The sequence below is a fragment of the Saccopteryx bilineata genome, chromosome 8, assembly GCF_036850765.1.
Source record: "Saccopteryx bilineata isolate mSacBil1 chromosome 8, mSacBil1_pri_phased_curated, whole genome shotgun sequence".
NCBI classification, from domain to species: domain Eukaryota; kingdom Metazoa; phylum Chordata; class Mammalia; order Chiroptera; family Emballonuridae; genus Saccopteryx; species Saccopteryx bilineata.
In genome coordinates, this window is record NC_089497.1 from 30,055,383 (window position 1) to 30,081,578 (window position 26,196).

General features: G+C 46.3%; 1 protein-coding gene across 5 annotated transcripts in view; it reads right to left on the reverse strand.

Moving 5' to 3' along the window:
• ST3GAL6 (ST3 beta-galactoside alpha-2,3-sialyltransferase 6) overlaps nucleotides 1-26,196 on the reverse strand; it is a 92,666-nt gene that overhangs the window by 3,524 nt on the left and 62,946 nt on the right. For 3 of the 5 annotated variants that reach the window (XM_066241498.1, XM_066241502.1, XM_066241500.1), the window contains 5 exons: nucleotides 11,404-11,499; nucleotides 7,941-8,127; nucleotides 7,696-7,833; nucleotides 3,778-3,930; nucleotides 2,132-2,431 (listed from right to left, as the gene is read on the reverse strand). In XM_066241498.1, the coding sequence (XP_066097595.1) occupies nucleotides 2,345-2,431; nucleotides 3,778-3,930; nucleotides 7,696-7,833; nucleotides 7,941-8,127; nucleotides 11,404-11,499 (661 nt within the window). In that variant the 3' untranslated portion in view covers nucleotides 2,132-2,344. Of the gene's footprint in view, nucleotides 1-2,131; nucleotides 2,432-3,777; nucleotides 3,931-7,695; nucleotides 7,834-7,940; nucleotides 8,128-11,403; nucleotides 11,500-26,196 lie in introns of those variants that run through there. The other 2 variants (XM_066241501.1, XM_066241503.1) reach the window with 2 other exon arrangements.

Consider the following 26,196-nt stretch of genomic DNA (forward strand, 5'->3'; position numbering starts at 1 on the left):
TTCAATAGCCAAGCTGCAGCCTCTGGCTGTGTGGTGGGCGGGAAGGGTCACACTGAACACGTGGACTCCAGTCGAGTGCCTGCCTTTCCCACCTCCAAGTTATTAGAAGAATCCGATGAAACTGGTACTGGACAAATGTATGCTATTAATATATTTAATGTCTAGATCTGAGATCAATCAACTACTCACTTTCTCCCCTTACCCTGCTTTTTAAGTACTTCCTTTATTCCTGTTTCTGGAGTAATATTTCACCCTTTATACCGGGGTCGGGAACCTTTTTGGTTGAGAGAGCCATGAACGCCACATACTTTAAAATGTAATTCTATGAGAGCCATACAACGACCCATGTACCTTACGCATTATCTAATAAAAATTTGGTGTTGTCCTGGAGGTCAGCTGTGATTGGCTCCAGCCACCCGCAACCCTGAACATGAGCGGTAGGAAATGAATGGATTGTAATATATGAGAATGTTTTATATTTTTAACATTGTTTTTTTATTAAAGATTTGTCTGCAAGCCATAGGTTCCTGACCCCTGCTTTATACACTTTCTTTAGAGAGAAAGGTTGGTTGTCAGTAACAGCAGTGTCTCCCACTGATAATTATTTAAAAGATTCTTATTCTTTCAACTTATATGTCTTCTAACAGCTTTTAATTCCATTATTCATGTAATTTCTGTTCTCTTCTTTACTCCGTCACTCTCTCTTCCCTTCCCCCAACATAGCCTTGAGGCATATTCACTGCCGTGGGGAGGGACCCCAGCTCCCCACACCTGTAGGACTGGTTATTTGCACCCCATAGGAGTCTTCTCTGGGGTGCCCTAGGGAACCAGGTAAGCTTTCCGTCTGAAGACAGAGATGAAAATAAATACTACTGAAATTGAAAACATCTTGACTATTGTTACGAGTTTACTTACTTGTATCTGTTTCATCCTTCTTAATTTACTTCAATTTATAAACTTTCAAAGTTTAATGAACTAAACCAGGCAAAACACAAAGTTTAAGCATCTGCTTGAGTTTGCCTAACCCATTTTCTCTGTATAAGCTTATTAAAAAATGTTCAAAAATAATCCAGGCACAACAAGACTTTAGTGATCACATTCTCTGGTTATTTACTCATCTACTATTTCATGGTTAGCGTCACTCTTTCAATTGAAAAAAGACTATCTTCCCTCTACCTAATTTTCATGTGCAGGGAAAAATGCCTAATTATACCAGTATGATCTTAGATTTCCAAAACTGTCTACACTGCTACATTCAGGGCTGGTCTAAAAGTCAAACAGTTTCCTTAAGTAGAATAAGTAGGATCAAAACAGTCATCCAGATCTAGGCCTGAAGTGCTCCCAGTTTGCCTGGTCAAGACACAACCACATGCCAGTTCCCCACCAATTCATAGTAGCCAAATAGGTCGTCCTGTACCCAAGTCGGTTGCAGTGAACTGAAATTAAAACCCTTACTTAGAAGTCACATGCCACCTGACCAGGTGGTGGCACTGTGGACAGAGCGTCGGCCTGGGACACTGAGGACCCAGGTTCAGAACCCCGAGGTCGTCGGCTTGAACCTGGGATCACCACCTTCAGCTTGGGATCATAGACATGACCCCATGGTTGCTGGCTTGAGCCCAAAGGACACTGGCTTGAAGCCCAAAGTCATTAGCTTGAGCAGGGGGTCACTGGCTCGGCTGGAGTCCCTCCTTCCCCCCACCCGGTCAAGGGATGTATGAGAAAGCAATGAACAACTAAGGTGCTGCAACGAAGGGTTGATGCTTCTCATTTCTCTTCCTGTCTGTCAGTCACTGATCCCTGTCCCCCTGACCCCTCCTCACTAACAACAACAAAAGAAAGTCACATCCCTTCAAAAGTCTACAGTGAAATAACTAAGAAGATTTATAAACCATGCAATTGCCTGACCAGGTGTAGCACAGTGGATAAAGCATCAACCTGGGTCTCTGAGCACCCAGGTTTGAAACCCCACTGTCACTGGCTTGAGCAAAGGGTCACTATCTTGACTGGAGCCCCCCGGGCAAGGCACATATCAGAAGAAATCAGTGAACAACTAAAGTGATGCAACTACAAGTTGATGCTTCTCATCTCTTTGTCTGCCCCCCACACACACTAAAAATAAATAAATAAAAACAATACAATTAAAACTTTATTTCCCTGATGTCTTAACTAAATATATTTTGGCTTTCATAAATTAAATATATTCACAGAAATTAAGCTGGTGGTTATAAATCACCAGGCAGTAATAGGCTTAATATACATAATTGACAAGTAATATTTAAAAATAAACTAAAAATTGCAGTATAAAAATAAAATACTGTTAGCATCTTCTCTGTCTGTAGGGTCAATCTTGAGTCAGGTTGATTACAAAGTTCTTTTCTATAATGTCCTTCAGAAAGAGCTGCTCTGTGGTCACATTGTGATATGCATTCTAAAAAAGTAAAAATAAAGGGAAATCACCGTTTATCCCGATGTCAGCAGTAGAATATGCTGTATCTAAAGAGTTTCTGAATGAGAACCCGTTGTAACAAGGGGCATGGCCTTGACCTCTGTTAAGCTTTCTAAAACCCTCCCTCCCTTGCCACTTCCACCATCACGTCGGTAAGAGGCTCCCTCACATCACCCCCAGGCCTGCTGCGTCTGTAGAAGTCTGGAAACCAAACATTATATATCCAAAAGGGTTGATCAGTTCAATAGAAGCATCACCTGGAGCTCGTAGTCTAAAAAGTTCCTCTGTTCTATTGATGGGTAACCTACTTTTCCTTAGGAAGGTGTTTTAATTTGTTGTTCTTTAGATGACTAGAAATACCTAATGTGCTACAGGAAAGATTAATAGGGGGTATAGAGCTACCAAGGTCTGAAATTAGGGCTCAAATCCAGAGTTCCTTTTACTGTAGCGGCAATGCCTCATTTGGGCTCCTCAGACCCTGGGGATAATCTCAGCTATTGCCACGTATCATCAAACCCATGGAGGGACCACGCCTTCTCTTAGATGCTGAATTATATTTACACTAAATATACATACAGACTACCTACTGTTTGAGATGTTACAGGTTCACCTAATCTGAGGAGAAACAGGCCTGAAGTCTGTCTCAAGCACCCATGTCTTCTACTCTAGTCTTTATCTTACATTGTGGGGGAGGGCACAAAAGGTCAGGATTAAGATATAACCTGAATAATAACACCACTTCAGCTTGCCTAACATTTGGGATCATTCATACGTCAATGTTAAAAATGTACAGACAACATTTTAATCCTATTGTGATACGCCCCTAATCCAAGTTAGAATTAGGAAAATAGAAAACTCCTTCCCAGTCAGTTAAAATAAAAATTTGAAGCATCAAATCTACCACCATTGACCCCTTATTCAAGAGAAGCATGACCTAGTTATAAGAGATTACAACCTTTCTGACCAGAAGGATTCTTTCATGGGGTTAAAATGTTATAGACCTTGTCTACTTGACTGAAAATACGGCAATGTTTTTAGGTGACTCTGTAACATCTCAAACAGCAGGTTGTCTATATGTATATTTAAATAGTGTAAATATAATTCAGCATCTAAGAGAAGGACCCTCTATGGGTTTGATGATACTTGGCCATAGCTGAGATTATCCCAAGGGTCTGAGGCGCCCAGATGAGACTTTGCCGCTACAGTAAAAGGAACTCTGGATTTGAGCCCTAATTTCAGCCCGTGGTAGCTCTATAACCCCTATTAAGCCCTCAACCTGTTAAAAGCTCTTCAGTAAAATGACAGGGTGAGGAGAGAGAAAATATTACCTTACTCATCAAAGACATGGTGGCATTCCCGTAGTAGTGCAAAGGCCCCTTGAGGTCAGAAAAGTTGTATTTAAAACCGGCAAGGTGAACTTCATGACATATGTGAAATGCCAGCGTGATAGCAATAATTCCTGTCGTCGGGTGTTTGGGTTTCTGCGGAAAGAGAGAAAAATTTTTAAATCCAAACGAGATCCTTGTTTCCAAAGCGTATTTGGTTAGCCTAATGTCATAAATCTTATCATTTAGCTCCAGGAAAAGACCAACTTGAACCAAGTCAGTTCAGCTGTAAGTTGTACTAGTAAGTATCTGACTAGAAAAAAACAAAGATTCCTGATACGCACACACACACACACATACACACACACACACACACACACACATAGCGACATTACAGTCCCAACTGGATCCTTACTTAAAAAAAAAATAGTACAGCCCCTCCACATAGGCATATATTCAGAGAAGTGCTGTATCACGTGTTTGACAGGAGGAGCTTAGCATTCAGTGTTAATTCTCAGCAGGATGGCCATCAGAGGCATAAACAAAATAGATCAAAGTTTTAATCACGGCGATTCAAAGAGATTTGCTTTTGATTAAATGACTTTTACAACTCCCACACAAATTACATGTGATTATGATCTTGAGGAAAAGCAAACACAGGAGCACAATAAAATCCAAGCGAACACCAGGAGGCAAAGAGCGCCCAAGAAGCCGTTGTATAATTTTTCTTTACCACGTGTACTATTGTGACTCTACTACAAGCCTCCACCATGTCCCGGAAAGGGAAGCTAATGGGTTTGTTTTTTTTTAAACCTCTTTAGCTTTCAACAGTCCCCAGCCTCCTTCCTACTTTAACAATTCAGTCCTTATTTTTCTTAGAAAACAAGCCATCACATGAAAACTACATCTTCCCAACTCCAAATGTTCCTTCATCTTTACCCAAATTTTCAGTTCTCCTCTTATAGGGATGAGAGGTCCCCGTTTCCACCTGCAGCCAGCTTCTCCACGACCGTGCCAAACATCGCAAATCCTCTCTTCCATCCATTGCTCGGCACCTTTCTAGCAAACCCCACTACAGACTTGCCTCTGTGGCGTGTGTCTCACGTTTTCTTTAACCCGCTGCAAAAAGCTTTTCTTCCTTACTATTCTTCATGTCACCAATATGACCTCCGTGTTCCCAGAACCGGAGTTTATTATTTGTGCTGAGCTCTGTACGGCATCTGACATGGGTGACTTCCCTAAAATACAGCTATATTCTCATTTGGCTCCTGGGACACCATGTCCTATTGTAATTTTAACCTAGTTAGAACTAGTTCTAGTCCCATCTGTAAGTAAGATAGGGGTCTTCCTGTGCATTTGGTAGTTAAGACTCTACTTAAACAAAAACAAGGAATAAATCCGATCTTACCTCTCAGGAAATTAAGAGCCGAAAAGTCACAAAACATAAAAGCTGTTCTTTTTACCACAATTACTAAGAATCTCTCCTTTCCTCTCAATACTAAGAAATAGGGCTTAAGTTTAAACTATTTATGTTGTTTGACACGGGGATTTTACTTTCAGGTGTCCTACAGAAATCAAACAAGTGTCCAGAAAATTCTTATAAGCATATGCATTTGTTTTTTTATCGAGGAAAGAATGGATACAAACCTAAATGTCTTATTTTATTTATTTTATATTTTATTTTATTTTACCTATTTTATTTTTGACAGAGAAAGAGAGAGTCCAAGAGAGGGACAAACAGAAAGGGAGAGAGATGAGAAGCATCAGTTCTTTGTTGCGGCACCTTAGTTGTCCATTGATTGCTTTCTCATATGTGCCTTGACCGGGGCAGGGGGACTGCAGCTGAGCCAGGGGCCCCTTGCTCAAGCCAGCAACCTTGAGCTTCAAGCCAGCAACCATTGGGCTCAAGCCAGTGACCATGGGGTCATGTCTATGATCCCATGCTTAAGCCAGCAACCCCATGCTCAAGCTGGTGAGCCCACATTCAAGCTGGCGACCTCAAGGTTTTGAACCTGGGTCCTCTACCTTCCAATCTGACGCTCCATCCATTGCCACTGCCTGGTCAGGCCTAAATGTCTTTAAATAGGGGAATCTTTCATTATATGGGGGGGAGGATAGCATAATAATATTCATGGTATAATTGTAATTTTATACAAACAATGTATACGTGTATATGTTTATAAATGTATAAAAAGTCTGGAAGGACACAGAAGGCAAAAATTCTTGGAAAATAATCTGAGCTATTGAGGAAAGAGAAGGCTGTCCTTTTCAAAATATTCCTTTGTAAGTTATTTGATTGTTTTTTTTTAATTTTATTGAATTTATTGGAATGACATTGGTTAATAAAATTATACTGGTTTCAGCCCGACCCAGTGGTGGCACAGTGGATAAAGCGTTGACCTGGGACTCTGAGGACCCAGGTTCAAAGCCCCAAGGTCTCTGGCTTGAGTAAGGGGTCACTGGCTCTGCTGGAGCCCCCCAATTAAGGCACGTATGAGAAGCAATCAATGAACAACTGAAGTGCCACAACTATAAGTTAATGCTCATCTCTACCTTCCTGTCTCTGTGTGTGTCTCTCTCTAAGCATTTAAAAAAAAATTATATGTGTTCCAGGTGCACAACTACATCATCAGTGTGCTGCGTTGTGTGTTCACCACCCAAGTCAGTCTCCCTCTCCCCCCCCGCCTCCCCCCCTTTCCTCCTGCAATCCCCACTGCTGTCTGTGTCTGTAAATTGTTTTTCTTTACTTCATCCCTTCACCTTTTCCACCCAACTTCAAAACCCCCCTCTGATTATATTTTTTCCAAATACCAAAAACAAAGCATGTAATACTTTAGATTATTTTTTATCATGCTAAAAAAAAAATACATCATATATGTTTCGTGGGATTTTCCCTGATTAAAAAAGAAAGAAAGAAAATGCTCATTTCACCATGTTACACAGTTACTCAGACTTCAAGTGAAAAATATGTCTGCCACTGTACAGATCTAGATATGACTGTTTTCTAGGGATTGTAGACAAACAGGACTACAGAAATCTTAGTTGATAAGATTTCTTTTAACTAAAGAATTGGGCCTGACCAGGCGGTGGCGCAGTGGATAGAGCGTCAGACTGGGATGAGGAGGACCCAGGTTCGAGACCCCGAGGTCGCCAACTAGAGCACGAGCTCATCTGGTTTGAGCAAAGCTCACCGGCTTGGACCCAAGGTCACTGGCTACTCTGTCTGCTGTAGCCCCATGGTCAAGGCACATATGAGAAAGCAATCAATGAACAACTAAGGTGCCGCAAAGAAAAACTGATAATTGATGCTTTGCATCTCTTTCCGTTTCTGTCTGTCTGTCCCTCTCTCTGACTCTCTGGCCCTGTAAAGGAAAAGCGGGGGGGGGGGGGGGGGGTTCAAGAACTGTTAGTATTGCTGTAACAAGCATTTTCTGATAATTGACTGCCAACAATAATTCTCCTTGGTGGCTGCAGAAATATTTCTGGACTACTTTACTGTCCTTCCTAACCTTTCCTCTAGTTTTCTTTTGATATTGCTATCACAGATTGCTTTAAACCACTTTTTTTTAGCCTGAAAGCCACGCACTGTCCTGAAACTAGTCCCCACTACCCTGAACCCAGCCTGCCCCTCAGCCCCCTTGCTGCAGAGCGCTAACAACAAGGTTGTGAGAGAGGAGCCATCTGGACAAGCAGACGGACCCCAGAGGGGACCCCAAGGACAGAAAGAAACCTTCACTGGACTCTTTTTCTCGCAACCTGGAAACCATCAAGATAATATCCACGGATATCTAATCTCACTAACTCAGACGAGGCCCTCAGAAGCTACTTCAGGAGTCGTGGTTCTCAGTTTCTGAGACCCCTGGGGCTCCCCTGTTCTACCCTAGCCGGCTCTCTACTTAGAGTGCAAAGAAAAATACGTACCTGATTTTTGGGAAACACTTTTGGGAAGTTAAGCAGTTCATAAGCTGCCGTTCTGATAATGAAAGGATCTAATATTCTGATTTGATACGGTTTATAGATCAGGTTTAAAGCTGGTTTCTTCCAAAAACCAGCTGTATTCTGAAATAAAATAAGAATATAGAAAATAAGACATTGTGGTTGTATTTTGTTATGGAAAAAGAAAAACTGAAGATAACCAGAAGGCAGATTTAATTTTGCCAACTTACTATTTTGCCGCCCGTCAGCAATTCCCACAGCCACTTGACATCGTGTGTCTTAAACACAGTGAGAATCGCCGTCGTGTTAGGATCGTTGTGTTTGGGATCTGAAAAAACAGATTCTGGATAAAAAAGTCGGAAGGTTGTCCTTCTCCCAACTTCCTCTTCATGTCCTAAAACAGGACCATTATTCATTCTGTGGACAGTAAAACACACAAGATATGTAGACCAACGGCAGTCTGAGCCATTTCCATCACAGGCCCCAGGGGTTCTATATACAATGCTCTAAAGGCACAAGGCAGTCGAGCAATCTTTCACACACAACGGCCAAAGAAGTGATTCCCTTTCACGAAACTGCTGCTTGGTCAAAGTAGAAACTTGCATTTGTAGTTGAAAATTAATTGTCCCCTGGGCTTGCCTGGTCAAGGCACATATGGGAGTTGATGCTTCCAGCTCCTCCCTCCTTCTCTCTCTCTGTCTCTCTCTCACCCTTTCTCTCTCCTCTCTAAAATAAAAAAAAATAAAAAAATAAAAAAAACAGAAGTCTAAATGAAACAAATGGAAACGTAAGAACCCCGATACTAGTGTTAAAAGAGAACTTGGCAGACATCCCAACAAAATCCCTTGGATTTAGAGATAATGGCCCTGAAGTCCAGGGAGAGAAAGTGACTGGCCCAGGATTGCCTAGTCATGCAGCACATGGACGTGTGTCTAAGTGACTGACAGGCAAGAATCACATTTAAGGTGAAGACTCATCAAACTGTTATACTCGGAAATAAAGTAACAATATACAACTGCTGTATTATAGCCACCCACAACCAAACAGACATCTGTTGCCAGAATGAACTCAAGAGCCACACGGGATCTGTTGGGTTTGTGTATGCTCAAGGCGAAGGTTAGACAAGTACTATTTATGTACATACTGTGAAGGCATGCTATTAAAAGGAACGCTTTGTTTCCAAAACAAGTGTTCCCTACGACAATAAATACTATCTTACCCTTTGCTACTGACTCTGTGCAGTAAGATGCAAGTCTTAACGCTCGAAATTACTTTCATAATGTTGTTGTGCCCACGTCATTTTCCTACTAGGGCTTGCTGTAGTTCTAGGTGATTTTAGACAATTATAGGTATGCAAAAAAAGAAATTATATTTCAGAATTCTTTTGTGGGTAACTTTTCACAGCTTCCTCAAAATGGATAAGAAACAGAAAACAAGGTGACATTGCTATGCAGACACCCTCAGCAGTCTGTAACCTGGCAACACCTCCAGGTCATCCTAATGCCCTGTCCCCAGGTTAAGTGTGCCTGCTCTTCGTATTCACAGCCATCCCAACACACCCAGACTCACCCCAGATGATGACCTTACATCAACCTTTCAATGAGAAAACAGAAAATGTCCTCATTTTTCCACCACTCCATCTACGGGACTCTTGGTAGCTGTAACCACAGTATGCTGTACAGTCTTCTATTTTCATAAAAGAAAACAACACAAAAAAAATCTTCTTTTGATTCTATAACTATCACTGACTATTATCTCATTTCTCAACTTCACAGCAAAATTCCTCAAGAGTTAACGATAGTGGTTGGTCCATTTTCTCACCTCCGATTCTCTTAGCTGTCATTCTCTCCTCGATCCACCCCACCCCGGGCTTCTCCCCACATCATGCCTCCAAGTCTGCTTTTGCTTTGTCAAGAGTGGCGATGAACTTGAAATCGCCAGTCCAAAGTTGAACTCCGTTCTTGTTTTGCATAGCCTCTCACCAGCACTGGATATGGGGGTCCCTTCCTCTGTCTTAAAACACTGTGCCCCTTAGCCTCTGTGATCACCTTTGCTGACTCTTCCTACCCCACTGGTGAACCTTCTCCATCTCTTTCACTCAGTTTTTTCTTCGTACAACCTCCAAAATGTTGAGTGTTCTAAGGCTCAGAGTCCTGGGCCCTTTTTTCTCTCTCAGTCCATCCCTGGGAAATTTCACCAATTCCATGGATTAAATACAGCCTACAAGCTCAGCAAGATTTTAACCTGTTTGTCCAATGGCCTACTGGACTTAAACGCTGCAAATCTAAGAGGCAACTTAAACCTAACAGGTTCAAACAGAAATCTCGATTCTCCTCTAAACCTGCTCCTCCCCTAGTCTTCTTCAACTCAATAAATGGTACCACTATCCAGCCAGTCTCTTAAGGTGAGGACCTCGGAGGAGGTATCCTTCATTTCTTTATTCCCATCTCTGCTCACATCGAATACATTAACAAATCCTGATAACACTATCTCTAAAGCATGTCTCAATCTATCCATTTATAGTGTGTCCGTAAAGTCATGGTGCACTTTTGACCGGTCACAGGAAAGCAACAAAAGACGATAGAAATGTGAAATCTGCACCAAATAAAAGGAAAACCCTCCCAGTTTCTGCAGGATGATGTGGCAGCATGTGCGCATGCGCAGGTGATGACGGAACACCGTGTATACAGCGGAGCAGCCCACGGCCATGCTAGTCAAGATGTGGACAGTACAGAGGAAAGTTCAGTGTGTTCTGTGGCTCGCTAAATTCGAATCCGTGACCAAAAATGCAACGTGAATATCGGCGCATTTATAACGAAGCGCCACGACATTAATCACTTAAAACAGAGAATCACAGACGTTATTCACTCTGTTACACCAGACGTGCACCATGACTTTACGGACACACTGTACTCCCCATGCCATGACAGTCCTGGTCCAGGTCGACATCTAACTGAATACAGCAATCTCACTGGCCTCTTCATTCCCACCCTTGCCCCTCACACATTCCACTGTTCATGCCACAGCCAGAATATTTTACAGACAACCAGATCAAATTGTTTTCTTGCTTAAAAATCTTTAAAAAGGTTTCCTGTTGTCCCTAAAAGTAAAATCCAAGCTCTATGCCTAGCTTACAAAATCTAATCCTGGCTCACAGGGCCCGCTCATTGTCTGCCTCGTCAGCTGCCAATTCCTTCCCCGCCGGCCCGCTGCCCTTCGACCTCACTGGTTTTCTTGCCCCTTCTCTCAAACCCAGGGTCACATCCCCCTGAGGACCTGCAGTCGACATTCTGCCTGCATTGCTCTGCCCTAATTGTATGGCTAGCTTTGATCAGTCCCTCGGTCCAGCTTAGATGTCTCCTCATCAAGGTGGCTCTCCACCCTAAAGTAGTCATTCAGTCATTCTCTATCGTACATTTTTAATTGTATGGCATTTATTACTTCCTTATTTAATTACTGTTTTGTTCCCCTCAGTAGAATGTAAGCCCCACAGAAAAGAGCATTGTTTATTTCCTGCTGTGTCTCCTGTGGCCGGAAACTGCCTGGCATATTAAAGGGCCGTAACTGAGACAAAAGGTTGTGTCATGTACTTAAAAATACCAAAGCAAAAGTCTTTCAAAACACAGCTGTACTAAGTAGAAAACCACATTCTTTTGAAACGATTCCAGTTTAGCAAATGAGAAATATATTTACCTTATTATTACATCATAGGAGTCAATTTTTTCTCCTAATGTCTTATTCTTCAAAACTCCTCCATTGCCAACCACCACGCACTTTTTACATGGCACGCTGTTGGGCAAACAGACGAGAGAGAGATTGAGCCTTCCATGACAAAGTAGTGTGATTCCAAGAGCCCGTTCATACTTGCAGAAATTTGAAACCAAATTTCACTTGTTGCACAAATGAAAAAAGAACCAACTGTGACTTACGGGTCTAAAAATGTATTAGAAAGATGCAAGATTTGCAAATAACATCCCATGGGAAGTGTATCATCATGAGGGGGGGTCACAAAATTAAGGGGGAACTTTATCGCTTCATATTCATTTTGAAATTCCCCCTAATTTTTGAGAGCAGTATGTTAACTCATTAGCCCACAGACATCCCTTCATTGGATTCTCATCACTATCCATTGAGATAAATAAGCTTGATGGTTCCATTTTACAAATGAAGAAGGTTCAGAAAACGGTTAGGTAACATTTCAAATTCACGCTCCGAATTTGGATCCAGATCTTTGAACTACAAAAACACCCGTCAACGCAGCATTCTGCATGTTAATATTGATACAAGTGCATTTCATGATACCTCTGTGTACATTCTTTTTTACCAGTGTTACCCATTCCCCAGGGATTCCTGCTCTAGGTTACTGCTCTCTCTTGTAAATGTGGAGACAGGTTGGAATCAGGTGAGGACAGTGCAATTTCCTTCTACCTGCCCATCCTCACTTAAATTCCCCAAACATTTACTGGTCCTTGGAGTTTAACCAATACAAAGTAAAAATTCACTCTGTGTTCCTGGCACAAGGCTTTAAAGTAGGACATGAAGTGGGACCTCCTGTTCCCGGCTGGGAGCAGCCAGAACCACCGACTGACTGTGCACTGTCACCTGTCGGCACACACAGCCTGGCCCATCTGTCTCCAGGCTCCTCCCACCGCCCAGCCAGACCTGCAGGAATGACCAAACAGCTCGTGTTCTCCTCGAGGGGGACAAGACTGCAGAGGGGAAGGCCACTCAGACTGCCCTCATGACACAGAAGTAGAAAGAAAACTACTTTCCCTGAGAACCAGGAAATCAGCAGACCAGATGAACTCCAGACTGGAAGGCTCCTGGGAAACTCACGAGCAGCAACACTGCACAGATGCTGTAGAATACTTAAACAGAACATGCGGAAGGACAGGAACCATTAAAAGGAGCCAGGCATAGGCCCTGTCGGGTTAAGAAGGGGCAATGTACACATTTCTATATGCATAAGTTTGCCTTTTTTTACTTAGAATGTGTTTAGCTCTAGTTGATGTTTTTTGACACTAAATATTTTTTTTAATTTATTTTTTTTTTAATTTGAGACTCTTAGCTCCCCAAATTAAAGAGTCGTGTCCAAATCAGTGTCTACTTTGTTATAAAGATAAGAAGAGCCAGAGTTTCACAGGTGGCAGATCCTAGTGGATTGGGGGTGGGGTGGAGGGTTGAGGATGTGCCCCAAAACCTCTACCACGGACATGGACATGTCGCGATGTGTTCTAGAGATGTTTATTTTTTACCCCTGTTTGTTTTTATGAAAGTAACATCTCCAGATGCAAGTTTGACAATAATCCTAATTCCAGAAAGGCAACCTTCTCAGCAGTGCCCTGCTCTGCAGCGAGGTGGAGAAGACGGTCAACATTCAAAGCCCCTCTCCGGGAACAGTGCCGTCGTCCTCACCAGATCCATCCCACGAGTGCTCTGTAGCAGGGGGCACTTCCCACATACACAGCTCATTTGACCTTTCCTTCCATAACTTCAGGGTCAGCTTAATGCAAATCAGAGGCTGAACTTGAGGTTGGCTCCATCACCCCAGTGGAATGCCAGGCAGACTGGTCGAAGGGGAGGAAGTGGCTAGGAACAGGCAGGATCAAAATAACAGCTCCGGCCTGACCAGGCGGTGGCGCAGTAGACAGAGCGTCGGACTAGGATGCTGAGGACCCAGGTTCGAGACCCCGAGGTCGCCAGCTTGAGCGTGGGCTCATCTGGTTTGAGCAAAAGCTCACCAGCTTGGACCCAAGGTCGCTGGCTCGAGCAAGGGGTTACTCAGTCTGCTGAAGGCCCATGGTCAAGGCACATATGAGAAAGCAATCAATGAACAACTAAGGTGACGCAGTGAAAAACTGATGATTGATACTTCTCATCTCTCCGTACCTGTCTGTCCCTATCTATCCCTCTCTCTGACTCTCTCTCTGTCTCTGTAAAAAAGAAAAAGAAAAAGAAAAGAAATAACAGCTCCGGTCCTGCCACGTAACCTTCAAGGGGGTGGAGAACGGATCTCTATCATGGTAGCTAGACTAACAACACCTTTGAATGAAGGCTAGAGGCCACTTTCCCCAGTCAAGTGGAGAGGCAGCCTTGCTCTAAGGCCAGTTAGCCCTGGGGCTTCAGCGTCCATCCCGGCTTGGCCCCCAGCCGGACCCCAGGCTGCCTGACTCCACCCCCCCAAACATGCCATGGCAGGGCCAGGAGCGCAGGCCACCACCATGCCTCAGGGTTCTCACAGAGAAGTCTCAACCAAGGACTGACCCACAGACTTCATCTCTGAAGTTGATACCAGTAAGAGGTTAACTCAGCTCAGTTCCAGACACAGCCACTACATAATCTCTGCTCAGCAGGGAACTGAGCGGCTGAACCTTAGTGTTCACAGGAGTTCCCCTCTGTGCTGTCTGTGTCGGACTGGTAACCGCTGGTCATCGGCCCTAGATCATGTGCGGACAAAAGAGCCACACATCATAAAAGCCACCATCTGTCATACTAACGTGTCCCATCCCTGGTCCCCTCTCAGACTCAAGGTCCTGGACCTCTCTGACAGACCCGACATCAAGCCTTCCAGCCGAGACAGAAGGGGTAAATCAAGGGCTTCAGGCAGGCAGGAGCCCGAAGGATTAGCTATAGAGAGAGGGGTATTCCTTGGGCCCAGCCTCCTCTTTATTATGGTCCCAGCAGGTTCAAGGACTTAGAAAAAGTGGAAAGAATTCTTATAAACACTGCCTCACTCAAGAGAACACCAATTCTAAAGATGCTTTACCGTTCAACAGTCAGCACATTTTTGGAAATTTCACTTTCTGCTTTCTTTTCTGTCAGCTTTGTAGGGGCAGACGAAATGAGAGAAGGCCCTTTGCCACTGAGTTTGCCAATGCCTCTGAAAGGGAATCCTGTCAATAAAATCTCACTCTTCCTCCTGGGAAGGGATATTGCAGAAACCCACACAGTTTCCGGGGGATCATACAGAACACTAGAAACAGTTTGGGGGTATCCTTAAGACTCCTCTTCAGGAAGAATATCTTATCTAGAACTAGTGTTCACAGCGCTGCCAGGAGCCTTGGAAATACGTAACAGTACCAGTACATGGTCTGACCCACACACCTCATAACATTGCTTCCCTCTCCCCCAGCAGGTACCCACACACAACCAAAGGACTGACTCATCCTCTCCTTGGTTTCATCCACCTGGTCCAGGCTCCTGGCTTTCCCTGCTTCTTTATGTGTGAAACAATAGCTTCCAGCATCCTTTGGGTGATTGTATATATATTTAATTAACACAATTTTCATGCACAAAGAGCTGCAGTGAATTGTGAGCCTCTAGAGGGCAAGAAGGGTATCAGTTGTATTTCTGTATTCTCCCATCTAAAACTTCCTGATTCACAGGCTGTGCATTTTGGAAATAGGTTTGGTTGTTACATTAACTGTGGGGGTCATCTTTCTACTTTGAGTCTGGAGAAGCAGGTATCTGCTCTTCTGTCCCCCACTCTGGAAACAGGTAGGGAAAGTCATGTGCCCCAAACTGCTCATCTGGAAAACAGAACCATTCCAGAGTGCCCGCACCTGTTAATGGAAAATCTGGAAAGCTGCTGAAACCATAATGGTGAGAGAGTTACACTCTCCCCCCCCAGGTGAAAGGCATGTTCCTCCTCAAGTCCAGCAAATCCAGAGGACTTAATACCTTAGGCAGAGGGAAGTATCACCGCCATCCACGTAAACGTAGAGAAAGTTAACTTGAATTGTCCATTTTAAGTGATCTGTGATCTGTCTTCTTTTCTAAATGCTTTCTGACATTCACTTTTCCCTGCAGCAGCCTCATGTCATTGTCATGTGTCGCTCCACCTCCAACAACCCAGGGCAGACCCCACTGATCACATCCCCACGCAGACCCCACTGATCACATCCCCACGACAGATCCCACTGATCACATCCCCCACGCAGACCCCACTGATCACATCCCCACGGCAGACCCCACTGATCACATCCCCACGGCAGACCCCACTGATCACATCCCCACGGCAGACCCCACTGATCACATCCCCACGCAGACCCCACTGATCACATCCCCACGCAGACCCCACTGATCACATCCCCCACGCAGACCCCACTGATCACATCCCCCACGCAGACTCCACTGATCACATCCCCACGCAGACCCCACTGATCACATCCCCACGGCAGACCCCACTGATCACATCCCCACGGCAGACCCCACTGATCACATCCCCCACGCAGACCCCACTGATCACATCCCCACGGCAGACCCCACTGATCACATCCCCACGGCAGACCCCACTGATCACATCCCCCACGCAGACCCCACTGATCACATCCCCACGCAGACCCCACTGATCACATCCCCACGCAGACCCCACTGATCACATCCCCACGCAGACCTCACTGATCACATCCCCACGCAGACCCCACTGATCACATCCCCACGCAGACCCCACTGATCACATCCCCACGCAGACCTCACTGATCACATCCCCACGCAGACCCCACTGATCACATCCCCACGGCAGACCCCACTGATCACATCCCCACGCAGACCCCACTGATCACATCCCCACGGCAGACCCCACTGATCACATCCCCCACGCAGACCCCACTGATCACATCCCCACGCAGACCCCACTGATCACATCCCCACGGCAGACCCCACTGATCACATCCCCACGGCAGACCCCACTGATCACATCCCCACGGCAGACCCCACTGATCACATCCCCACGCAGACCCCACTGATCACATCCCCCACGCAGACCCCACTGATCACATCCCCACGCAGACCCCACTGATCACATCCCCACGGCAGACCCCACTGATCACATCCCCACGGCAGACCCCACTGATCACATCCCCACGCAGACCCCACTGATCACATCCCCACGGCAGACCCCACTGATCACATCCCCCACGCAGACCCCACTGATCACATCCCCCACGCAGACCCCACTGATCACATCCCCACGCAGACCCCACTGATCACATCCCCCACGCAGGCCCCACTGATCACATCCCCCACGCAGGCCCCACTGATCACATCCCCACGCAGACCCCACTGATCACATCCCCACGGCAGACCCCACTGATCACATCCCCACGGCAGACCCCACTGATCACATCCCCACGGCCCGTCCCCCGCGCCTTGCTGGCAGAGCGCTGCTCCCACAAGCCTCACAATGGGGACTACACTCCTTTGCCGGTGGTTGGTCTAGAGGTGATCATGTGACCCATCCCTGGGCAAGAAGATATTAGGAAGTCTATTCGATGCTCTGGAAAAGATTTTATTCCCAGCAAGATAACGGTTTGAGCAGAGCACTTTTTTAAAATAAAATTTATTGATTGATTTTAGAGAGAGAGAAAAAGGGACACTAAGAGAGTGAGAGAGAAACACGGATTTGCTGTCTCACCTATCCATGCACTCACTGGTTGACTCCGTCACGCACCCTGACCAGGGATCAAACCTGCAACCCTGCCACATTGGGGACAACGCTCCAACCACTGAGTTATCCAGCCAGGGCCCAGAACACTTTCTTATCCACCCCTTCCTTTCTGCTTAGATGTCGACATGTGATGAAATCAAGTTAGAGCAGCATCTTGCAACTAACAGGGAAAGGCAGAGAGAGCCAGAGAAGCTGCCCTACATCACCATGCCTAATTCAGCCTCACAACCAGAGCGACTCCACACGGATGGGCAGGCGGTGCACAGTTCAGCTGTGGGGGTTCCAGTCAGGTCACTGCCTGTGTGGAACGGTGCACGCTGGCGTTGTGCAGTCCAGGCTGTGTGTCCATACACAGCCCATTTTACCAGGGGACCACCAAGCAGCAGACCCAGAAACCACATACAGAAAGGTCTGCTTTGTTTAAATCACTTTTAGTCAGGAAGATCGTTACCAGCCCAAAGGTCCCAAAAGACTGTGCAACAGACTTGAGTAGAAACCAGAGTGCTAGGTCTGGCGACGCTACTCAGCACCTCTGGAAGCTTGGCCTACTGACCTAACTTTTCAGACCTCGGTTTGCCCTTCTGTGAAGTGAAACACGGAAGCCTTGAGTGTTGCTATTCTGCGCCTCCTGGGCTATTTCTGGCACGTGTGCTATGGGGTGTCTATAGCTCTACCCAACAGCTGACAACAGTCATTGCTACAAAACAGGTAGTGGCTGCCCTGCCTCTTCCTCACATATGACTCACTCTGCTGATACAGAACCACAACTTCCCCTCACCCTCAGTTTCTCCTAGCTGAAAACAGTGCAGGGTAAAGGCGCCCTGCAAACCAGCAGCGTGCTCAGCGTGGCAATGTCGGCGTTGATATGTCTAATAGAGCCCGAGCTCTTTTTAATAAACACACTGCTGATGTCTTAATCTTTTTCTTCCTTTTGAGTTGTCCAGGGCCATGTGCCACCCTGGCTGGTCACCAATCTAACTAACCAGGCTCTGCTGATGCCGACATAATGGATTCTGCCTGGGCGAGCAACTTGGCGGCTTCCACAGATACCCCGCCCAGTTAGCAGGCAACTGACTTAATGCAGGTGCTTCCGTTAGGTAAGATGTTTGTGCATTCTAGTTACTCTATAACCACCCAAACAGGATGCAAGCCTTCTTCAGAGAATCTGCCTTGCTATCTGAATGTGAGGCTGGCGTTGGGGGTGGGGAGCTAGTTCGTGCCTTTTCAGTGGGAGCTGAGACTGCGGGTCAGGGTTTCTGCTGCTCTCACTGTGGCAGAACGTGCTCCCAAAAGGCAGCCGTCCCCGGGGCCAGGGTGACAGCTGGCGCTAAGCAGCTAGACGAACAGCGGGAGGCATCAGGGCTTTGCAGTGTGGGCAGGCACAGTTTAAGAATTGCTTTTCTGGGATGCAATTCTCTTAAAGTATCCTCAGTCTTTAGTCAAGTTTGTAAAACATGGCCGCTTGTGTGAGCTGAGCTTTCGAGAATTCAGAAAGGACCCTGAGGCCTGAGAAACCACCTGTAGTGGCAGGACACAGACAAAATGACAGGAGAACTGGCGCTGTGTCACTGCAGACGGTTGGCTGCAGGATGGCCTCATGGTGCTATCCGAACACAGTTCTGTAGAGGCTAGAAAGAAAACCAAGTCTTCAACCAACCCCCCTTTTTTAAAGCTTTTTTTCATTGAAATATAATTTACATATCATCAAATTCACCATTATAAATAAAATTCAGTGGGTTTTTTTGTTTGTTTGTTTTTGGGTTATTTTTGTATTTTTTCTGAAGTTGGAAATGGGGAGGCAGTCAGACAGTCTCCTGCATGCGCCCGACCGAGATCCACCCGGCACACCCACCAGGGGGTGATGCTCTGCCCACCAGGGGCGTCGCTCTACCGCAATCAAAGCCATTCTAGCGCCTGAGGCAGAGGCCACAGAGCCATCCTCAGCACCCGGGCCAACTTTGCTCCAATGAAGCCTTGGCAGCGGGAGGGGAAGAGAGAGACAGAGAGGAAGGAGAGGGGGGTGGAGAAGTAGATGGTCGCCTTTCCTGTGTGCCCTGGCCAGGAATCGAACCCGGGACTCCTGCACGCCAGGCTGACGCTCTACCACTGAGCCAACCGGCCAGGGCCAAGTGGGTTTTTATCATATTCACAAAGCTGTGCAACAATCACCACTATTGGATTCAGAACATTTCATCGCCGAAACTCCACAGCCAGGAGCCGGCATGCTGAACACCCCCTCACTCCAGCCTCTGCAAACACTGATCTGCTGTCTCTGTCTCCACAGAGCTGTCTATTCTGGCCATTTCACATAAATGGAATCGTATAATATGTGGTCTTTTGTGTGGGCTTCTTTCATTTAATGTAATGTTTTCAAGGTTTATCCAGGTTGTAGTGTGAATCAGAAATTCATTACTTTTTTTTACAGAGACAGAGAGAGAATCAGAGAGAGGGACAGATAGGTACAGACAGACAGGAACAGAGAGAGATGAGAAGCATCAATCATCAGTTTTTCGCTGCGACACCTTAGTTGTTCATTGATTGCTTTCTCATATGTGCCTTGACCGCGGGCCTTCAGCAGACCAAGTAACCCCTTGCTTGAGCCAGCGACCTTGGGTTCAAGCTGGTGAGCTTTGCTCAAACCAGATGAGCCCATGCTCAAGCTGGCAACCTCGGGGTCTCGAACCTGGGTCCTCCACATCCCAGTCCAATGCTCTATCCACTGCACCACTGCCTGGTCAGGCAGTAATTCATTACTTTTTAAAACTGAATAATATATACCATTAAAAGGATATACATTTAGCTGTTCAGCGGGAGTTGGACATTTGGGGCTATTATGTCTAATGCTGCTATGAACACTGACATATAAATATTATGTTGTCATATGTCGTCAACTTAAGCCTTCTATTCTGAGATAACTCTAGACTCATGCAAGGTTGCAAAATCGTACTGAGAAGTCCTGTATACCCTGCACTCAGATTCCCTGGTTACACTGACTTGACTATTGTACTAATGGTTACACTGACTTAACTATTCCCAGTTAAAATTGTCATTGGTATAATGTGCATATATATTTCCACCTTCCTCTTTTACATGAAACCAAGGTTCAGAAACTCAAAAACTGCCCAAGGTCACAGAGCAGGTAGTGCCTTCTTTCACAAGTGCTGACCCCCTCATTTAGATGGCCATGCCCACCACCTCCTCACCCTTAACCCCTAAACCAAAAAAACACCACCAGTTTTTCCTTTCTGGCAGGTTTGTTATCAGTTCTCTGCTCCACCAGTCCTGGTCTGAGAAAGTATTTATATTTGCATAAAATGAGGAGCATGAAAAGAAAAAAAAAAAAGAGATAAAAAAATTGCTCTAATTGTGATAAAATGGTTTATTTTTCAGAACTAGCTAGAACTGGTGGGAGCATAACATTGTGAACGCACTAAATGCCACTGAATTGTACGCTTTTTTTGTGACAGAGATGAGAGAGAGAGAGAGAGAGAGAGAGAGAGACAGATAGGGACAGACAGACAGGAAGGGAGAGAGATGAGAAGCATTAATTCTTTGTTGCAGCACCTTAGTTGTTCATTGATTGCTTCTCATATGTGCCTTGACCGGGGAGAGGGATACAGCAGAGCCAGTGACCCCTTGCCCAAGCCAGCGACCTTGGGCTCAATCAAGCTGGTGAGCTCTGCTCAAACCAGATGAGCCTGTGCTCAAGTTGGCAACCTTGGGGTCTCGAACCTGGGTCCTCTGCATTCTGCATCCCAGTCCGACACTCTATACACTATGCCACCACCTGGTCAGGCTGAACTGTACAGTCTAAATGGTTCATTTTATGTCATGTGAATTTTACCTCAATTAAAAAAAAAAGTTTGTCAACATTAATGGGAGATGTTTTTTCTTTCCCATACTTAGTAGGATCAGCTGGCTCAGGGGCAGAATCAGAGAGAAGGCCAGTGATCTTCAGGGTCCGCTGAGGAAAGGAAACATGTTTTTCTATAGTATCTGTTCAGGGAATATTCTGTTCAGATCACATATCTTTAAGAGGAAACATATATGTGTTTTCAATGAACTTACACATGTACCCTGGAGAAGTTTCAGTTTAACCCTATAAAGGTACTAACGAACATCTAGTTAAAAATGGTTTGAGGTTAAAGATGAAAGCATAAGCTACATTAAATGGTGGGTGGCAATTTATAGCCCTGGAAATCCTAAAGAATATAACCAAGAGAATTCACACGTCCAGAACTCTCTTCCCCGTACCACTTCAGAGGAGGCTCCCGTGAAGACAGGCAGTGCGGAGTCTTGCCTGGCTTTTCTCTGCGTATTAAAATGCGAGGGGTGGGGCGGGCCCGGGGAGCCACGGGAGCCAGGAAGCCTCTTCTCTCTGACATGCACAGAACCTTTCTGGACCTCGGTTTTCTCATCTTCAAAATGAGGGCATTGGACTAGATGACTTCCATCCTTCCTTTCTGCCATCTCTGCAACTTTGCCACTTTGCTTGCAGGGGTCCCCAAACTTTATACACAGGGGACCAGTTCACTGTCCCTCAGACCGTTGGAGGGCCGCCACATACAGTGCTCCTCTCACTGACCACCAATGAAAGAGGTGCCCCTTCCGGAAGTGCGGTGGGGGGCCGGATAAATGGCCTCAGGGGGCTGCATGCGGCCCGCGGGCCGTAGTTTGGGGATGCCTGCTTAGGGTCTGGCTCAATCCACACAACACCGCAGGGACAAGTTAGTTTAGGTAATTAGGATTTTTATTTTAATTTAGTGAAAGAAGGGGGAGGCAGAGACAGACTCCCACATGCGCCCCCTTGCTCCATTGCAACCGGAGCCATTGTTTTTGGTGCCTGAGGCAGAGGCCATGGGGCCATCCTCAGCACCCTGGGCCAACTCCATTGAGCCACGGCTAAAGGAAGAGAGGAAAAGAGAGAGGAGAAGAGGGGGGGAGGGAGGAAAAGCTGATGGCCACTTTTCTTGTGTGCCCTGGCTGGGAATCGAACCCGGGACATTCACATGCCGGGCAGATGCTCTACCGCTGAGCCAACCAGCCAGGGCCGGTAATTAGGATTCTTTAGGAAACAAGTCATTAGCCTCCTTGTCTACTCCCTACCCTGACCTGCTGGGCCATTAACACAGAAACACAGAAAAAATATAAAAGAAAAAGCCCAAGATCACATATATCCTTTGTTAAAAACACAGTCCAAAAAGATAAAAAAATAAAATGGGTAATGTACGTGTTGTATTGTATGGTATCATCTTTTCACAGAGAACAGAGAGAACTCCTGTCACAAAATTAGGTAGAAAGGTAATTTTCTACAATGTGACTGTTTTTCTAATAGATGTGCTTATAAGAAGAGAGGCAAATTATTATAATTATTATTAGGTGAAAAAAACTTCCAGAAAAAAAAAGCAGCTGTGCTTTTGTTGCTGTTGGCAGTGGTAGGGAGTGGTGCTGGAGGGAGGAGACAGAGCCAAGAACAAGCGTGGCATTGTCACACCTCAAGGCCAAACACACACACCCCTATCACCCTTCCCGCTTTACTTCTGGCCCAGGTTCTTCATGGCGCTACCTTTAGAAAAAGGCTCTCTCTGCCTCAGACTCACTTTACTCACATTACTTTACAAATACGGTATAAATAAGACCTCCCCCAGGAGATGATGCCTCCAAATGATTGACAGCACCAGGATGTTCCCAGTCTACCGAGAGCATCACTTCTCCAGAGGAGAAGCCACACAGCTGGCTGCTTCAACGACCGAGCTAGGGTGCTCTAGAGTTCCCCAGTAACTGACTTCAGAATCCTGGGGTCCCAGGCACAGACAGGGGCAGAGCAGGAAAATGGTGGGGGATGCTGGTGAAGACTATTAGGTGCGCCTCAATGATCATGTTTCCTTTGTTCATTAAAATAGAACTTTTTTTTTTTTTTAAGGTGAGCACACAGTCACATGGAATAATTGGCTAGAGTTTCCAATCCAATTTCCAGACAGGTGTGGCCTAGTGATGATATTCCTGGCCACGCAGATATACTCAGTGGTTGCTAACATGTTTAACAAGCAGTTCTCTTTGGGAGGGAGGACGGTGACAGGAGAAGCCCTGGTGCATCGTGTTTGCCAGTTCCCACGGTAGAAATCAGCCCACTCGGGGCCGTTTCAAGATTCCACCCCGACGGCGTGGAACACGGAGCTGGGGAGAGCTGCAGCTCCCACAGCCTGGCACCAGCTGGCTCCAGCACTTCGCTGAGTGCAATGGAGCATTCTCTGTGTGATTCCTGGGAAATGTCCTGAAAGGACGAGGTAAGTCTTACTGAAGGAGGGCATTCCCTTTCCCCTTCTTCCTCCATCCTGGCCAAAATGGAGATGTGGGCCCTGGCTGGTTGGCTCAGTGGTAGAGCGTCGGCCTGGCGTGCAGAAGTCCCGGGTTCGATTCCCGGCCAGGGCACACAGGAGAGGCGCCCATTTGCTTCTCCACACCCCCCCTCCTTCCTCTCTGTCTCTCTCTTCCCCTCCCGCAGCGAGGCTCCATTGGAGCAAAGATGGCCCGGGCGCTGGGGATGGCTCTTTGGCCTCTGCCCCAGGTGCTAGAGTGGCTCTGGTAGTGACAGAGCGGCGCCCCGGAGGGGCAGAGCATAGCCCCCTGGTGGGCAGAGCGTCGCCCCTGGTGGGCGTGCCGGGTGGATCCCGGTCGGGCGCATGCGGGAGTCTGTCTGACTGTCTCTCCCCGTTTCCAGCTTCAGAAAAATACAAAAAAAAAAAAAAATGGAGATGCAATTGCTGGAAGTCCAGCCATCCTAGTGGATCACAGGGAGGAGGTTGTATATACAGAAATGGCAGAGTCACATGGAGAAGCCTCGGTCCCTGGTGTTCACAGATAATGGGCTGGCCCCAGAATGCTTCCCCGCTGACTTCATTCACATAACAACTGTGAGAGAGAAGGAAACTCCCATCTTGTAAATGCAACTGGTGTTTGGAACGTTCCCATTCACAGGGGAATCTACCACAGTTGAGGGCATTGTGCGTGCTGGATAACTTAACTAAACAAAACTAGGGTTATATCTGACAGGATTATAAAGGATTCAGGTTTGGGGAAAAAAAAAGGCCTGAACCTTTCTGGAGGGACAAAAAGGACAGAGGGAGAATTACATACTGATGAAGACAGCAGCCAAAGGGAAAATGGACGTGAAAAGATGGACCTCACCTCTCCCCACCTCAGCCTCTCCTCTCTGACCTACAGACCCACACAGAGAGCGAGCAGGCCGACGCCACCCAGGCTCAGACCCGTGGGGTCAGGGAGGGCTCTCCCGCGGAGGGCAGTCCGAAGCCTCTGCCTAAGAAAGAAAGGCTGTTCTCAGGCCTCTTTCTTCTAGAGCATTGGTGCCGAGTCTAGAGGAGAAATGGTCGATGCAGGTCACTCGGGGGACAATCTGAACTGACTTGGGCGGCAGTAAGGCAGGTTAGGACACTAACCCTTTCTAGAATACATTTAAAATGTATTGCTCAGACACAGGCTGGCATGTTATTGTCTTTGGGTTCCAGACAAAGATAGAGTGACTTACTTAAAATATAGGCAAAACTTCTTACATGGGAGCCCCTCCCAAAAGCTAACGTGCAAGGAGGATACTAGTGTCACAGGCACAGTCTTTCTGGGGACGAAAAAGGGGCTATGCCATAAACCTGACAAGCTCAGTGACCAAAAGTAACCACACAAGGATGGTCTGATTACAAATTCCTAACCGGGCAGGTGGTGGCAGGGAGTCATGTCCTAGGCCTATAGCTTCGTTAGCAAAGGTCAGTCTTTATCTCGAGTAAGCCCTGTCCTGTTCGATGCTTCCAGAATACCATCGCTTTGAAATGTCAGAATAATCTTCTTTTCCTGCTCCTCACAGGCACAACCGCTGGCACCCAACACCACAGAAGCCCTCGTGGTTATCTCGTTCCCACACAGCGTCTCGGTCTGCTGTGGATGTTCACTGTTAACTAGTCCGTACCTGCCAACGGAAAAGTATTTTGCATGTATCCATTCCCAGAGTTTCCCGGCTTTGTTTCCGTCTGCCTCCTTGACCCAGCACCTTCCTTACAACTCCTTTGATTCTAACGCACAAAAGTTGCCAAAGCACCACTTTTCAGACCGCTTGAGGTCTTGCTCCCTAGCATACATTGTCAGTTTGGCGCCAAATAAACTCATAAAAATTCTCTACAGGTTTCCGTGTTTCTTAACTCAGCCAACATTGTATCTAATTTCAAAGTATGCCTTTTGAAGTCTCTGAAGAACAGGTGTGCACATGTCAAACGAGCAGTCTGGCCCCGTTGAGCACCCGCACGCGTCACTCCGTTCACTCTGCGGGGGTCCCACAGGGACGTTTTCTCCTCACTCTCCACCTGGAGAGTCTCTGACTGCACTGTTCCAGCCTCTGTTCCTTCACTTCAGGCTGAAGGACTCTTGTGCAACCGGCATGATTTCCCACCTCTCCTCACCACCGACACCCACCTCCCTCCCAATACGTGAGATGCTAAGACCTCAGCTGACGTGGGTCCGCGGTACCAGGAGGTGGCACTCTAAGTGACAAGGGGGTGAAGGGTGGGGGACGGCAAGAACAGGTCAGCGGGAGGTCACAGCCTGGCCTGGAACACAGCTGATGAACACCTGCGCTGAAAGAGGTTCTGAAAGCAACTAAATACAACACTATCTAGTTCTCAGATCAAAACAAAGCAAAAACATGGCCCCGGCTGGGTAGTTCCTGGTTGGAACGTTGTCCTTACATTCAGGCCAAGATTGTGGGTTCAATTACTGGTCAGGGCACATTCAGGAAGCAACTAGTGAATACATGAGTGGGTGGAGGAACAAATCGATGTCTCTCTCTCTCTTTCTTCCTCTATCCCCCTTCCTCTCTCTAAAATCACTAAAAAAAAAAAAAGCAAAAACAAAACTTTCAGTCTCATATACCCTCAAGTATCCTGACAACAGCTCACATAAACAGGGCCAGGAATCTTTTCAAATATTTGCAGATCCTTGCTGCAAATATTTTAGGTATAACCATTATCACTCTT